Raw genomic sequence first — 14,610 nt, forward strand, 5'->3', positions numbered from 1 at the left:
TGTGTCCCCACGGCCACCCCCGCACCCCACCCGCCTCAACCGCCTTGTCCAGCCCAGCAGCGGTCATCTCGGGCTGAGACCACAACTCTGAGCCTCCTACTTTATCTTAACACCCCTCAACCTACAACTGGAATCTTCCCGAAAAGGAAACTCTGAGGTCTTAACATTTTTCACTGATTCCTCACAATTCTTCCCAAACTCCGCAGTTACCAGCCCCTCCCTCCTTTGCCCCCGCCCATTACACACTCCAGCTGCACACACGCCTCTGTCCCTGGGTGTTTCCTAGCATCATGCCTCCGGGGACCGCGATTCCAGATGCGGATGCTCTGTGACATTCTAAAATCTCTATGCCAGCATTTCAGGTTGGCCGAGTACCACCACCTAGGGTTTTTAAAAGAAACCTAAAATCTGCAGTATGTCTGGAAAATAACTCTATGAAAGAACAAGCTAATGCACAGTCTGCGAGGCGCTATGGTATTTTAACACTTCTATTCCAAGAGTAATTTTTATTTCATTTCGAATACCTCTAAACAAACGGGGTATGACAGGACAGGATTTGTTTCACACGGTAACTCTGCATCAGAACCTTAGATACATGATAAAATCAAAGAAGACGGAGACACATCAGAAACCCCTTCTTTGAAACCCAAAACCAGAACGTCCTGTCAGGAGACGGCAAATTCGCAAACAAGGGCAAAAAGAGCTCCTCTACGTCGGGATTCTGTAAAAACTAATGGACCGAAGAAAAATACAGGATTGGCTGCTCATTATTGTCCTTATTTTTCTCCCAATTTATGCGGTATAAAACAAGAACGAAACAAACTCCTCCAGAAAACCATGCACACAAAGACATTCACAACTAAGTGAAATCGTAAAAGCCTCATATTTGAAAGACTATACCTTTTTTATATAAAAGATCTAAAAGATTTTCATTCTCATTAGTTTGCATTTATGAAGCGTGCTTTCGTTCTTGCCATCACATCACTTGTCTGAAGGTGACAATGGATGCTGAACACTTCCGGATGGGGCAGGGGGTTAGGAGACACAAACGACTACGTATGAAATAGATAAGCAACAAGGAGATACTGTACAGCACAGGGAATTAGGACCATTATTTTTTAATAACTTTAAATGGAATATCATCTATAAAAATATCAAATCATTAGGCTGTACATCTGAAACTAACGTGTCAGTACGAATCAACCACACTTCAATAAAAATTTTAATAAAAATAAATAGAATATAGTTAACCTTATAAGCATCTTTAACAAAAGCAGAAATTTTATATAGGAATTTCTATGTTAATATCCTGATTACTGATTTCCCTTTAAAATAAATAACATTTCTATTTTCACTGCGTATTTAAAAATTATTTTCCCATTTGAAACACACCAGCTATTTGGTTTTACTGGTTTTTTTAGAAATTCTTCACAATTACAAAGTAAAAAGTACCATTTCCTAGATTGTTACTTTTTAAAATGATACCAAGATACCAGTGCTGACATTTTGTTCTGGTAGAGCCTTTACCGCAAACACCTCTTTTGTTCTTCATGTTGTTCCTTCCTTTTTAAATTTTCTTTCTAGGGCAACCCCCGCGGCATATGGAGGGTCCCAGGCTAGGGGTCAAATTGGAGCTGTAGCTGCCAGCCTACACCACAGCCACAGCAACATAGGGATCTGAGCCGCATATGTGAGCTACACCACAGCCCATGGCAACGCCGGATCCTTAACCCACTGAGTGGGACCAGGGATGGAACCCGCATTCGAGATGGGTTCTTAACCCACTGAGCTACAATGGGAACTCCTGTTCCTTTCTTTCTAAAATATTCTTTCCTTCCTTAATAGCTTGCTAACAACTCACCCATGGTCAAACCCAGCTCCAGCTCTGGCCCCTCTCCCCAGATGGAGACGCCTCTCCAGCCCTAGAGCTCCCCCAAGATGCCCTTCACCCCACACTCCCAGCAGCCCACGCTGCCTCACAGTTCTTATGGGGTCTCCCTGGTCAGACCACATTTCAGCCCAGACGCCCAGGACCAGGCTCTGCCCCACGGCAGGCGCTCGGTCAAGGCCAGGGGTCACGACTTGCCCTAGGGAAGTAAGGTGCTTCCTCTGGTTGGTAAAGCCAGATTGCCAGAAAACACGGTCATGGGCCCCTCCTGTCACACCCCCCCCTTCCGAATGACACTCAACACTGACCCATCCAAATCCATCTCATTCCGTTTCACCTGCTGTCTTGTTCCGCGTTAGCCAAAACACCAAAGGAGGCCAGGCCAGGAATACGGGCGGATGACATGGCCCCCCAGGCCCCGTTCTGCGCCCCCCGCAATATGCAGGCGTTAAGACGCCCTTGCTTTCCTGCACGCTAAGGCCCCCTAGAGGCTGATGCTGGAGAGGGTGGGGGGCTGCCCTGCACTCTGTTGGCTGGGCTCAGACCCTCAAGCCGGTGAGCGGCGATGCTGAGCCAGCTCCCCCACCGGCCATCTGCACCCTGTGTGCTGCGCGGCAAAGCATGAAAACCAGATCCAAGCACGTCCAAGCGACATGTCTCTCCTGCTGGCCTCCAGGACCACAACTGCACTATGTCCACTCGGCAACCCCCCATAGCGCACCCCCCAGGGTCGGCGTGACCTTCAGATCCACTGCTGGGAACATGCGACGTCTGGCTAGTGTCTTCTGCTCTTGTTTCCTAGGTGTTCCGTTGCTTCCCTGTTCAGGCCGAGAGCCCGTGAGGATGGAACACCCACTATGTCTTATACCTGTGTGACTTCCCCCAGCATGAAAAGTCTGTTTTTTCTTTTTAGGGCTGCACCCGTGGCATACACAAGTTCCCAGGCTAGGGGTCGGTCAAAGCAGCCTAAGACACAGCCACAGCAATGCCAGATCCGAGCCACATATGCGACCTACACCGCAGCAACACCAGATCCTTAACTCACTGAGCAATACCAGGGGTCAAACCACATCCTCGTGGATACTGTTAGGTTCTTAATGCACTGAGCCACAAGGGTAACTCCAAGAGTTTCTTTTTTTTTGCTTTTTAGGGCCACAGGTGTGGCATATGGAGGTTTCCAGGCGAGGGGTCGAATTGGAGCTACAGCCTCCAGCCTACACCACAGCCACAGCAATGCCAAATCCGAGACACATCTGTGACCTACACCACAGCTCACGGCAATGCCGGATCCTTTACAAACTAAGCGAGGCCAGGGATCGAACCTGCATCCTCATGGATCCTAGTCAGGTTCGTTATGGCTGAGTCACGCCGGGAACTCTGAGTCCCTTTTGATGCATCAGCTATCAATCACCCCGAACGTTAAGCCGCCTGCTCACGTGGGTGTGCCACAGGAAAGTCACAGAGCCGTGGAAGAGATGAAGGGGGGTGGGGTGGGGGGGTGGAGAACGTCCGGGGACAGCGGGGCCAAAGGCAGGGGCGCCACACGTGGAGGCCAGTGCTACAATGCCTGTTTAATTGAAACCTCGTAATAAAAGTTTAAATACATAAAATGTTTTTTATCAAAAGAACACCCCCGACCCCCCAGGCCTGCCGTGTGTGGAGGAGGGGCAGTGGGTCTGGCCACCTCCGGGGGCAGAGACCCGGCAGGTCCAGCTCTGGTCGGCTTCTTCTTCCTGGGAAAATGCTCCGTGAGTCTGGACTCGGGACGGACACCCCCATGCCATCCGCAGGGGCAGGCGTCCGCCCAGTGTCCCCGCGGCCTCAGAAGACGAGGAAGAGCAGGGCCTCGTGCCGCGGCAGCACTATGTTCTCCACCGTGCGGTCCATGGCGCGCACCTGCTCGGGGGAGGCGGTCAGGAAGGCCAGCGGCCCGATGCGCTGCTCCGCGCACGAGTGGCACAGGTGCCCGCCCTTGTTCTCCTTCCTGCTGCTCTGCAGGGCAGACGAGAAGAGAGGGGAGGGGGACAGCGGAAGGACAAGCGTTTTCCACTGGGAAGCGCAACCCCACCGCCAAACTCCGCGCCGCTAGAGGAAAAGGACCAGGCGTCTCAACTCTGATGCTCTGAGACTCAAGAGACTCTGCGCTCACGCCACCCCCAGCACAGCCGCCCCGGGCGCACTCCGCTGTGTGACAGCCCCGGGACTCGGCAAGGTGAGGGGTGAAGCGCCAAGAGAAACCTAACAGGGCTCCCAGATCCACTGGGTGTCGGCACGACCCCCACTCCCAGTCCGTGCCCCGCGCCCTGGCTGTGACCCCCTCGCGGGCCTTACTCCCCTCGCGGAGAGCCCCCGTGAGGATGGGGCAGGCGTCCCCTCTCCCTCCCTCCCTGACGCCCCCCCCCCCCATAAGCACACAGCTGCCCAGCTGGAGCGGGAGCGCGCCGACTGTGGTGGCGGCGGCAGCGTCGGGGGGACACGTACGTAGGTGATGGGCAGCTTGCGCATGGTAAGCACGGTGTCCACGGGGATGGCGTTGCTGCACTGGCCCACGCAGCAGCGCACCACTCCCGTCTTTAGCACGTCGCTCGTCAGCTCTGCTTGCAGGAAGTACTCCTGGGAAGGAAGGGTGAGAAGAGAGGAAGGGTGCTGCCTCGCCCTTGCACACGGAAGCCCCGGGGGAGCAGAGTCCCTGAGCGAGGAAAGCACTGCCGAGGGTCTCCCCAGCTGCAACAGTCTTGAAGAGGGCACTTAGAGCTGGGTTCTTGTGAAAAGGGTTGCATTTAAAGAATAAGGGTTCACGGACAAACATGCGAAACTACTGGCTACGAGGATGTTTCAGGGCTACTTCGGGATTTTATCTTAGGCTGACCCATCCCCAACTCACTCACTATGATTCGCATATGCTTTCTCCCTCTCTTTTTGTTTTTGGCTGCACCTGTGGTGTGGAAGGTCCCAGGCCAGGGATCGATGCTGAGCCACAGCAGCAACCTGAACCACTGCAGTGACAACACCAGATCCTTAACCCACTGAGCCACCAGGGAACTCCAATTCGCATATTCTCTCTATAACCCAGCTGAGCTTCAAAACTGCTGCCCACTCCAGCCTGCCTGTCTCCTCTTCCCAAGCCTTTGGCCGTTCTAGTGGGCAAACACTGAAGCTCACTAAGCCTCTGTTTCCCCCTGTGTGAAATGCATGTAACACAGCACCCACCTCACCCAGCTGCTGTGAGGAAGACATACAGCTACGCAAGCTAAGTGCTCAGGGCCCAGCACCCTGTGGGTGCCCAAATCAAATGTCAGTTACCTCCCAGACCAGAAATGCTACAAAAACAGCCCCAGAGGAGATGAAGAAGGTTCTGGCAGGCCGGCAAGACTGCAAATATGTGCTGACCAAATCATGATGGCTGCGTGGTTTTTTGGATTAAAACTGGCTATTTCTCCAGTTTTTGCAAAATCCATGTTCACGATTCTGATTGATGTGGTTTTTCTCTTTCGGGACCTGCCTACCGCCTGCGGGCAAGAACAGAAAGCACACAGATGCTCGTGCTGCCGTGCCCTGACGATGAACCGTGGGGAAGCCTTTCTCACACAAAATGACCGGCGTGCCCTCCTCTTCCCAGGGGAAAGCTGGGCCGTGAATCTGGGTGCACCCTTTGCAATCCACCCTGAGCTGGCTTCGCAGTCACGTGTGTTTCCAAGGACAGAAGCCGTCGTCTTACAGTGTTTATTCACCGACGTGTTGTACTTTGAGTTTGCTTCTCGTCCAGCTCATTCTTTGAGGTGCTATATCGGGTTCAATCATCTCGCTCCTCCATGGGTTTTTTTTTGGTCCTTTGTACTCTGTCTTTTTTGTTTGTTTTTTGCTTTTTAGGGCCACACCCATGGCACATGGAGGTTCCCAGGCTAAGGGTGGAATAGGAGCTGCAGCTGCAGGCCTACACCACAGCCACAGCCACGCCAGATCTGTGTCTCGGCCTACACCGCAGCTCAGGGCAATGCTGGATCCTTAACCCACTGAGCAAGGCCAGGGATCGAACCCGAGTCCTCATGGATACTAGCTGGGGTCCTCAACCACTGAGCACGACAGGAACGCCCTCCCCGTTTCCTTAGGCCATTTCCTTCACGTGCAGACTCACGAGGTTTCCCACTCACTTCCGACAACGATGCAGCCACGACCATCCTGGCACAGGCCTTCCCGCCCAGACGTGCAAGCGGTCCTCCAGGGCCTCCCACCTTTCCTGACCCCAGTCCACACCAAGAAGCCCACCCAATGGTACAGTTCTACACACACACACACACACACACACACACACACACACACACACACGTATAAAATGCTGAAGTCTGTCTCACAAAACAGTATGTAACCTCACGTGACATGTACGGATTCCTCCTTTGGATTTTTTTTAACTTTCACCATAACCCACTAACTAGGTTCCTAAACCATTAATGAATCACAGGCTACGCTGGGAGAGGCACCACTGCAACGCAGCGGCTCTGAAACGCTTTGGTCTCAGGACTCCGAGACACCAGCAAATGTCAAGGGCTCCGAAGTCCTGCTTCTGCGGGTTAGAGCTCTGATGCTGACCAGGTTAGAAACGGAAACACGTTTAAATGTTCATTAACTCCTTGAAACCTCAATAATAAGCCATCATATGTTAACCTGAGCATTTTTCTGGAAAACAACTATATATTTTTTCGGACTTTTTAGGGCCGCACCTGCAGCACATGGAGGGTCCCAGGCTAGGGGTCGAATTGGAGCTGCAGCTGCCAGCCTGCACCACAGCCACAGTAACGTGGGATCCGAGCTGCGTCTGCGACCTACACCACAGCTCACAGCAATGCCAGATTCTTAACTCACTGAGCGAGGCAAGGGATCAAACCCACGTCCTCAAAGATACTAGCAGGGTTCATTAACCGCTGAGCCACGAAGGAACTCCCACAACTGTATTTAAAAGCATAGAACAAAACAAAAACAAAAAAAACCCTAACGAGAAGAGTACACAGCTTTACATCTTTCGTGTCCAGCTTAAAAGAAGCCAGCTGGGCTCCCATCTCTGTTTCTGGGTTCGATCCTCGGTGACGTCACACCACGGGGCCACTGGAATCAAAACCCCACCATCCGTCCGCTTGTGAGCACTGGGGGAAGGGCAGGGCATCAAGGGCCTTAAGGAGTTCACGCACAGGTATTATGAAAGGTTCCCGAAGGTTCCCCCGACCACAATTTGAGAACTGGTGCCACCAGAAGAGAACCCAGAGCAGCGGGGTGTACGCCTCCCGCCGTCCCCCGAGAGGGCCAAGGTCCTGGCTCTCACCGTGACAGTTTCAGCTGGCCTCTCCCTGGCCACCAGGGACGGTGTGTATCTTTCTCTGAAGCCGATTCCCGGGTTCCTGGGGCTTCCTCTGCTTTCAACTCCCTGCTCTCAACTCCTTTGCCCCCAGAGTGTCTGTTTCTCAGGAACGTGCAGTCCTGGTGACTGTGCCCGGCCCGTTCTGGGCAATTTCGGAAGCTCCAGGAGGGCACAGGTTAGCCTGGCTCGCAGTGGGCACACAGCTGCACCACACGAGCATGTGCTGGGCAGAGGGGGGACGTGCCCCTTGACTCTGCGGCTGCTCTCTCGATTTTACGCGGAGCAGCCCCGGGCCAGACGACCTCGGGTCACAGCCCCGTCTCTCCGCTCACCAGTGTGCAACCTGGGGCAAGTCCCTTAACACCTCTGTGCCTCAGTTGCCCCGTTGGTAAAACTGGCGAGACAACAACTTCAGCTCAAAGGATGTCTTTTCAGAGTTGACTACATGCAGCTGAGACTTTTTCACACTGAAGTTTTATATTTTGGTGCCATCGGACTGACCTGTTTCATGATTTCCTATTTTTATGTCATGTCAAGAAAACCTTCCTTATCCTAAGGCATCATTCAATAGCTCTGAAATTGTTTTTCACCATTAGGTTGGAATTTATTATAAGGCTGAGGCAAAAGGTTTTTTTTTCATTTTTTTATTTTATGGCCGTACCCTCGGCATATGGAAGTTCCCGGGACTGAATCTGGCTGCAGTTGCAACAATGCTGGGTCCTTTAACCCACTGGACGGGCCCAGGGATCGAACCTACACCTTCACAACAACCCAAGCTGCTGAAGTCTGATGTTTAACCTGCTGCACCATAGCGGGAACTCCCACAATTTCTAAAAGCTAAAACAAACCCCAAAACTTTAAAAAATCAAACTTAAGGGGACAAATAAAGTCTTCTCACACAGACAATGAGTTTGGAAACAAATCAACAACCCTGTAGGTGTGGCCCCAGAGCCCTGCCAGCAGAGCTAAAGGCTTTCTGCCCAGACGGGATCCTGTGAGGTCCTGGACCACGTGACTTTGCTACCTGTACCTGGCAGCACTAACTACAGGGCTTGGCAGGTAACACAGGCTCCGTAGATCTAATTATTTGCCAACTAAGCGAACAGGAGTCAGGGAATTAAGCCACCCCCACTTTTCAGTGGCAACCTGGGCATCCAGCATGGTCACAGGTCCACGGACCACAACTGGGCATCCAGCAGGTTCACAGGTCCGCGGACCACACCTGGGAGGCGACACATCCCCTAAGGAACTGCGAACACCAGCTGCTGCAAACAGACCCTGAGGGGAAAGCAAGAGCCACCTGCAGCTTCATGTGAAGCCCTGGCCCTGAGGAATCAAAGTCACGCACTGCCGCAGCCTGAGGCTGCTAACGCCAAGCTGCTCTGCTCTTGGACGTGTTGGTTCCTGACGCAGAGGCGGGCCCTGCTTATGAAGCACTGAACACACAGCCCTCACTGTCGGAAGACGCTGTCATTGTCCCCACCGCACAGACGAGGGCACGGAGCTGAGAGGCTGGGTCACTTACGCCAAAGGCTGCCAAGGAGGACGCAGCGGACCTGGGACCTGAGCCCGTGCCCCCCACCCCAGCTGGAGCGCGTCCCCTCCATCTCTCCTTAACCTCCACACGACGGAGCCCCCGAGGACCCCTCGCTCCTGCCGATGGACTGAGAGGCTGTGATCCGCCAGCTCATCACGACCTTGCCCAACCCCTCCTCGGAGGCCGGTTTAACAGACTAGGAAGCAGAGGTCGGGCGGTGGGTGGTGGGTTCCTTCCTGAGGTCTCAGAGCCCGGGTGGGAGCGAGGCCCCGCCCAGCCTCACCCAGGGAGGGGATGCCACTGTCACCGGTCCACAGGCCGGTTCGGATGCTCAGTAGGAGCAGGCGTGGTCCCGAGGAGACACGTGTGAGTGTCGCTCAGGAGGCCAAGCTCCTGGAGCTGAGAAGCGGTCACCGAGCAACTGGCCTCTCCCGTGTCCCCTAAGAATTCAGTAATATAGCGATTCACTCACATCCCCAAAACTTAGAGAAAGAAGAGGACAAAAAGGCTTCTGGGATTAGGGAGACTTCCTAAGAAGCTCGAAAATAAAGGAGGCTGCCTGGCACCTCTTGGTTCCGGTGACGGGGAGACCAGAATGGCCGGGCGCCCTGTGGGTGATGAGGGGCCGGAAACAAGGGCTCCCTTTTGCTCCAAGTCCTCACCACCCACGACTCACGACTTCCCTTCCTGATCCCTAAGTGCCTCCCCTGCCCAAGCCCCTGGGACCCCAGGAGCGGAGGGTGGATGCCACCACCGAGACAGGCTGAACCCAGACTGATTCAGAAGCCTCGATTAAGAAAAAGCACACGTCCTGCCTTCACGCAAGCTCCTTCCGACCTAGCAACACCCGCTCACGCCCACGGGCCCACTGCTAGGACTCCTCTAGGCTCCGCGTCCTTTTCTCCATGGAGAAAACTCACTTTTGCCTTAAAAGGTACACAGAAGCCACTGGGCTCTTAACACATACCTCGTGGGACCTGAAGGTATACCATCCCTGCGAAGGATGTGCCAATGCTGAGCAAAGATGACACATCCATTTGTCCCTTACCCAGAAGCTCGGATTGTAGAAGCGTATCCCCACGATGCAGGGGGCTTGTGCATGAGGTCCCGCGCTGTGGCATCAGCGGGAAAAGCACAAGACGGCGAAGAACCTGATACCCAGGCGGGGGGCCCAGGGGCACCTATTCGCAGTCACAGGGACCGCTGCTCAGCCGTTCAGGGGAAGGCGCTCCAACCCAACAGGGATGACAAAACTCAACGGCTTATCCTGAAGCCCTCGAAAGGCCGAAAAGCCAAGACAGGGACATGAGGGCGTGCGGGTGCCGAGAGACGGCTCCCTCGGCCCCGTGTCTCAGCCAAGCACCCAGGCCCGGGCCGGGGCACCCCTGCCCGGCGCGGACACAGTCTTTCCGAGTCCAGGGCGGTGGCAGGCGGCTGCTGCTGCCGGTTCCATAGGGCCCCGGGGAGCGGACGACGCACAGACCCAAGAACACCCTCATGGCTCAAGGAGTGCTGAGCGCCAGCTGAGCGGGACAGATCCCGCAGCCCTGGGCGCGGCTGCTATATCTCGGACGAAAGCTTCAAAGCTATCTTAGGAAAAAGAACCCAGGCTCTGGTTTCTTTGGTCAGCAAGGCCCCTGCCCGCACTGGGTAAGAGAGAGAAGGCCTTCTCTTCAGACCCAGGGCCCCCGACCCCAAGGCCTCGGGGCAGCTGCTCCCTTATTCAAACCCGGTAAAATCCAAACGCTGTTAAATGAACGTGTGCTGCCCTCTTACCCCAGCCAGAGTCAAAATGTTCTCCAAGGACTTGGTCATGATGAGCCGCTTCCTGGCACGGGTCACCGCCACGTACAGTAAATTCCACTCGTCCTCAGAAAAGGACTCTGAAGCAAGAAAGGGGGAGATGCATCAACAAAAGGGCAGGTTCCCACCGCGAAGTGTCCTGCCCCCACTCCCGCCCGCCCCCCAAAGAAACCTCAAGATTTGCTGGCTTCTGGACAAAATTCTCCCACTAACAGAACCCTGAGAGACTAGAGGCACAGCAGCCAGGCTTTCCTTTCGTTCTGCTTCTGGGAAATCCTGGGGCCCCATCGCCGGTCATCCGACACCCAAGACGCACAAGGCGCGGACGTCTGCTCACTCCCGCCAGTCGTCAGGACAACCCCGCAGGACTGGGGGACACCGGGCTCACGGAGGTGAGGTCTCTTGGACAGATGGGCCCCGGCCACGTTGAGGGCCCAGGCGCAAACCTGAGGCCACCATCTTGAAGGCCTCCCCTCCCCTGATGCCGCCCTCCCCCTTGGTCCAGTCTGGAGGGGCCTCCGGTGACCGTCCCTGCGACCGCCTGCCCTACACCTCCCCCAGCGGCGCCCAGCAGTCCATCTGTGGCTACACGAGACGTCATCAAACTGTGCACCTTGAACGGGGGGCCGAGCGGCACCCAAATTGTATAATCGCAATCAAGCTGTCGCCAAAGACATACAGAAATGTCAGCGTGCAATGAGCGCCGATTCCAGGCAAAGCCCTGCAGTCCTGCCCTGCAGTCTGCTTGCCAGACCCGGTCTTTCTCTCATTTTACAACAGAGTCAAGGAATTTTTCTATTTCTATTTGGGGCCCACCAATGCAGGTCATGCCCCAAATTTTGAATCCACGACTAAAGGAAAGCTTTTGTTTGTGTGTAGAAAAATTTCAAGTGGTTTTGTTCTAAGATTTGAAACCAAAACCACAGCACTGACGCCTTGACTTGGAAGTGATACAAAGGCAGACAAATGATAGAGGGCTGATTACTGCACTGTTACAATTCTGGGGCATCTTCAATAAAAAGGAGGATTAATTAAAGAAAAAAACACTTTGATGAGCAGGTGAACTGCAGGTTTTAGAGCTTTTGTCTGATGGAGAAAACACACAACTGCAAAGGTGGTGCAGGTCACACAGGGCACGACAAACACAAGACAAACAGCACAAGGAACACAACACGACACACGGCACGACACACAGCACGACAAATACAAGTGCTCCACAAGTAGCCCAGGGAGGTGGACCCTGGAAGCTTAGTTTTTCTAGGAAAACATGGTCTAAGAATAACCAAATTAGGAGGAGGGGGATTTTTGTTCTAGAAGGATCCTGGCAAGAGGCCACACCATCCAAGAAAAAGCAAGGCAGCGCCCGCAGGGAACCCCCAGACAGGGACCTCCCAGGGAGCTGGCTGGGGTCTTACCGACTCTGAAGTGGGGCAGCTGTGCGAGGTTGTGCCTGGCACAAGGCACTTTGACAAAATCGTCCAGGACATGCACAGTGTCGAACTCCAGGCCCTTGGCCTTGTGCACCGTGCCCAGGATGTACTCTGGAAGAGAACCGGCAGGGTCAGACGGGGCCACGGGGAGAGGAGGAAGGGGGGAACGGGAGCTCTGCCCGCTGCACCCCCAAACGCTAACCATCTTCTCCAGCCCGGTGCAGCTCTGCGAGGCCGGGTAGGTGAGGGGGGGATGGAAAACGGAAGAGACGAGCGGAAGTAGAAACGCATTGCTGGTGCTGAGTACACGCCAGCGTCTCCGTCCACCGCTCACAGCAGCGACCGGCGCCCCGTCCCTACACACGAGGGGACAGCGGCCCCGAACAGGGTGGGGGTGTGCCCAGGGTCAGAGCTGGGACGCGGGAGCCCCTTCTCCCGGCTGGGAGTACAACAGAAACAAAGGGGCCACAGGAGAACCACAGCCCTGGCCCTCCTCTGACGGGGCCACAGGGTCCCGGGAGCGGTCCTCTCTGGCCAGAAGCACCGCGGCCGGCTGCTCCCTATCCGCCGGCGCCCCGGGCGGGAAAGGCAGGCCCGCCTTGCTCACCGGCAAAGTCCAGGTCTTCGATGTGGCACCTCTCTATCCGCTGCACCAACTCCGGAATCCTGATGTTGTACTTCTCCACCACCGCGATCTTCGCCTCCAGCTCCTTGTCCTCGGCCGCCGTCACGTACCGCTTGAAGCCGCTGAAGCCCTCTCTGTGCGCCCACCTTCGGATGAACTTGTCCTTGATGACGAGGTTTTCTGGAGGGAACACGCGGACGGCTCAAGGTGACACAGGCGGCACCGCGGCATAAAGGGTCTCCGGGCCGGCCCGGTGGGCGTCCAGACCCGTCACTGACCTGGCCAGGGCGGCCCCCGGAGCTGTGCCCCAGCCCCTCGGCTCCAAACTGCAGGTCAGGAAGGAGCCCTACCCCCGAGTACCCTGCCGGCTTCTCGGGGACTGGAAATAGCGCAGCAGTGAAAAAATAAAGGCGCTACGGGAAAGTTAGAAATGACCGCTTGGGGCCCAGGCAGAAGGTCGGAGTGCGAGGCCGGGGCCAGCAGAGGGACGGGGGAGGCGGCGGAGGGGCCAGCGTGAGACAGACACCTAGACTCCCGAGACTGGGGCGGAGGAGCTGGAGGAGCTCTCGGGTTCCCCCGAAACCGGAGGCCTTCGCGCGTGGCGCTGGGAAAAAGCCCCGCGAGCTCCGCCCTCCTCCCCGCCTCCCGCCCCGTTGCCCTGGTGACGGCGAGGCCACGCCCACCACGCACGCACTCACTTTTCCTGCGTTCTTCCTCCGGCTGAAGGAGGGTCCAGATGTCAACGATTCTGTCCAATCCAAATGATTTGATCCCCTGGAAAAGTTTTTTGGGTGGGATTTCTGGGGTTTGATTGTTTGTCGTTTTTTGTTTTGTTTTCGTGGCCGTTGTTAACCAAACCAAAGCAAAGCAAACGCACAGGTGCGATTTTTGAGACGACGGACTTTCTGGAAATGAATCTCAAATTGCACCCCAAGCGTAACGACCGCGAGCGGGAACCTCCGTCACGCACAAAGGCAGAGGCCACGGCACAGCCTGCAAACCAGGGCCAAGCGAGCGCCCGCTCTGGCTGCCCCCTCACCCGACTCGCTCCTTAGGGCTGGAGGCTGCTTTCCTGTCAAGGGAGGCAATTTAAGGAGCAGCTTCCAGGAGTCTAAACAGACCCAGATACCGAGTGCGGAACACAAACACTCACGTTGCCCCTTTTCTGCTGTTTTATTTATTTTCTTTTTAGGGCTGCAACCAGGGCACATGGAAGTTCCCAGGCCAGGGGACATATCCCTACGCCACAGCCACGCAGGATCTGAGCTGCGTCTGCGACCTAAGCCACAGCTCACCCTAACGCCAGATCCTTAAGCCACTGAGCGAGGCCAGGGATTGAACCTGGATCCTCACAGAGACAAGGTCGGGTCCTTAACCCACTGAGCCACAATGGGAACTGCTGTCACTGTGGAGGAAAGAACTAGGCACTGTGCATGGGTCCAGATTACTGGATGTGTTAAGAGGTCCGCTCCCGGAAGACAGGGCCTGCCTGACCCCCCAGATCAGCCCACTCCACCTGGAAGTGGGGGCAGAGCATTGACTGGGGCCCGGTCCCGAGCCCAAGGCTCCACACTCCCAGGAGCACTTGGGAAGGGACACAAATGCTAATCTCAGAGACCGCAGACGACTGTACCATTTGAACTGTAACGGGAAGTGACCCAGCACGATGACACAGTGGACGTGCGAGAGGGGACCAGCTTCCCTCCCTGGTGGAAGATACTCCAAAAGTACCATTTCCCCACAATAACTAAAAAGACTAAAGTATGCTGCCTCCGTGCTGGAATACTGTAAACTCATTAAAGCAGCAATGTGAGGAAAAACTGCTCACAGGTGGAATAAAAACTACATACTCTTTTATGTACGTGCAATTATGCAAAAACACACATCCATAAGGACAAAGACATAAATAATCAGCAAAAATGAGAACTGAGATTAAGGGTGATTCTTTCCCTTTAATTTCCAAAACTTCTGTAACTC

At 54.9% G+C, this 14,610-nt stretch overlaps 1 protein-coding gene across 5 annotated transcripts in view; it reads right to left on the bottom strand.

Annotated features, from left to right (window-relative positions):
• Positions 886 to 14,610, bottom strand: part of FBXO18 (F-box protein, helicase, 18) — a 48,262-nt gene continuing 34,537 nt past the window's right edge. For 3 of the 5 annotated variants that reach the window (XM_021065037.1, XM_021065039.1, XM_021065038.1), the window contains 6 exons: positions 13,332 to 13,407; positions 12,616 to 12,813; positions 11,994 to 12,119; positions 10,552 to 10,658; positions 4,370 to 4,501; positions 3,440 to 3,880 (listed from right to left, as the gene is read on the bottom strand). In XM_021065037.1, the coding sequence (XP_020920696.1) occupies positions 3,710 to 3,880; positions 4,370 to 4,501; positions 10,552 to 10,658; positions 11,994 to 12,119; positions 12,616 to 12,813; positions 13,332 to 13,407 (810 nt within the window). In that variant the 3' untranslated portion in view covers positions 3,440 to 3,709. Of the gene's footprint in view, positions 3,881 to 4,369; positions 4,502 to 10,551; positions 10,659 to 11,993; positions 12,120 to 12,615; positions 12,814 to 13,331; positions 13,408 to 14,610 lie in introns of all 5 variants that reach the window. The other 2 variants (XM_021065040.1, XM_013980327.2) reach the window with 1 other exon arrangement.

Source organism: Sus scrofa, chromosome 10 (genome assembly GCF_000003025.6).
Source record: "Sus scrofa isolate TJ Tabasco breed Duroc chromosome 10, Sscrofa11.1, whole genome shotgun sequence".
In the NCBI taxonomy this organism is placed as follows: domain Eukaryota; kingdom Metazoa; phylum Chordata; class Mammalia; order Artiodactyla; family Suidae; genus Sus; species Sus scrofa.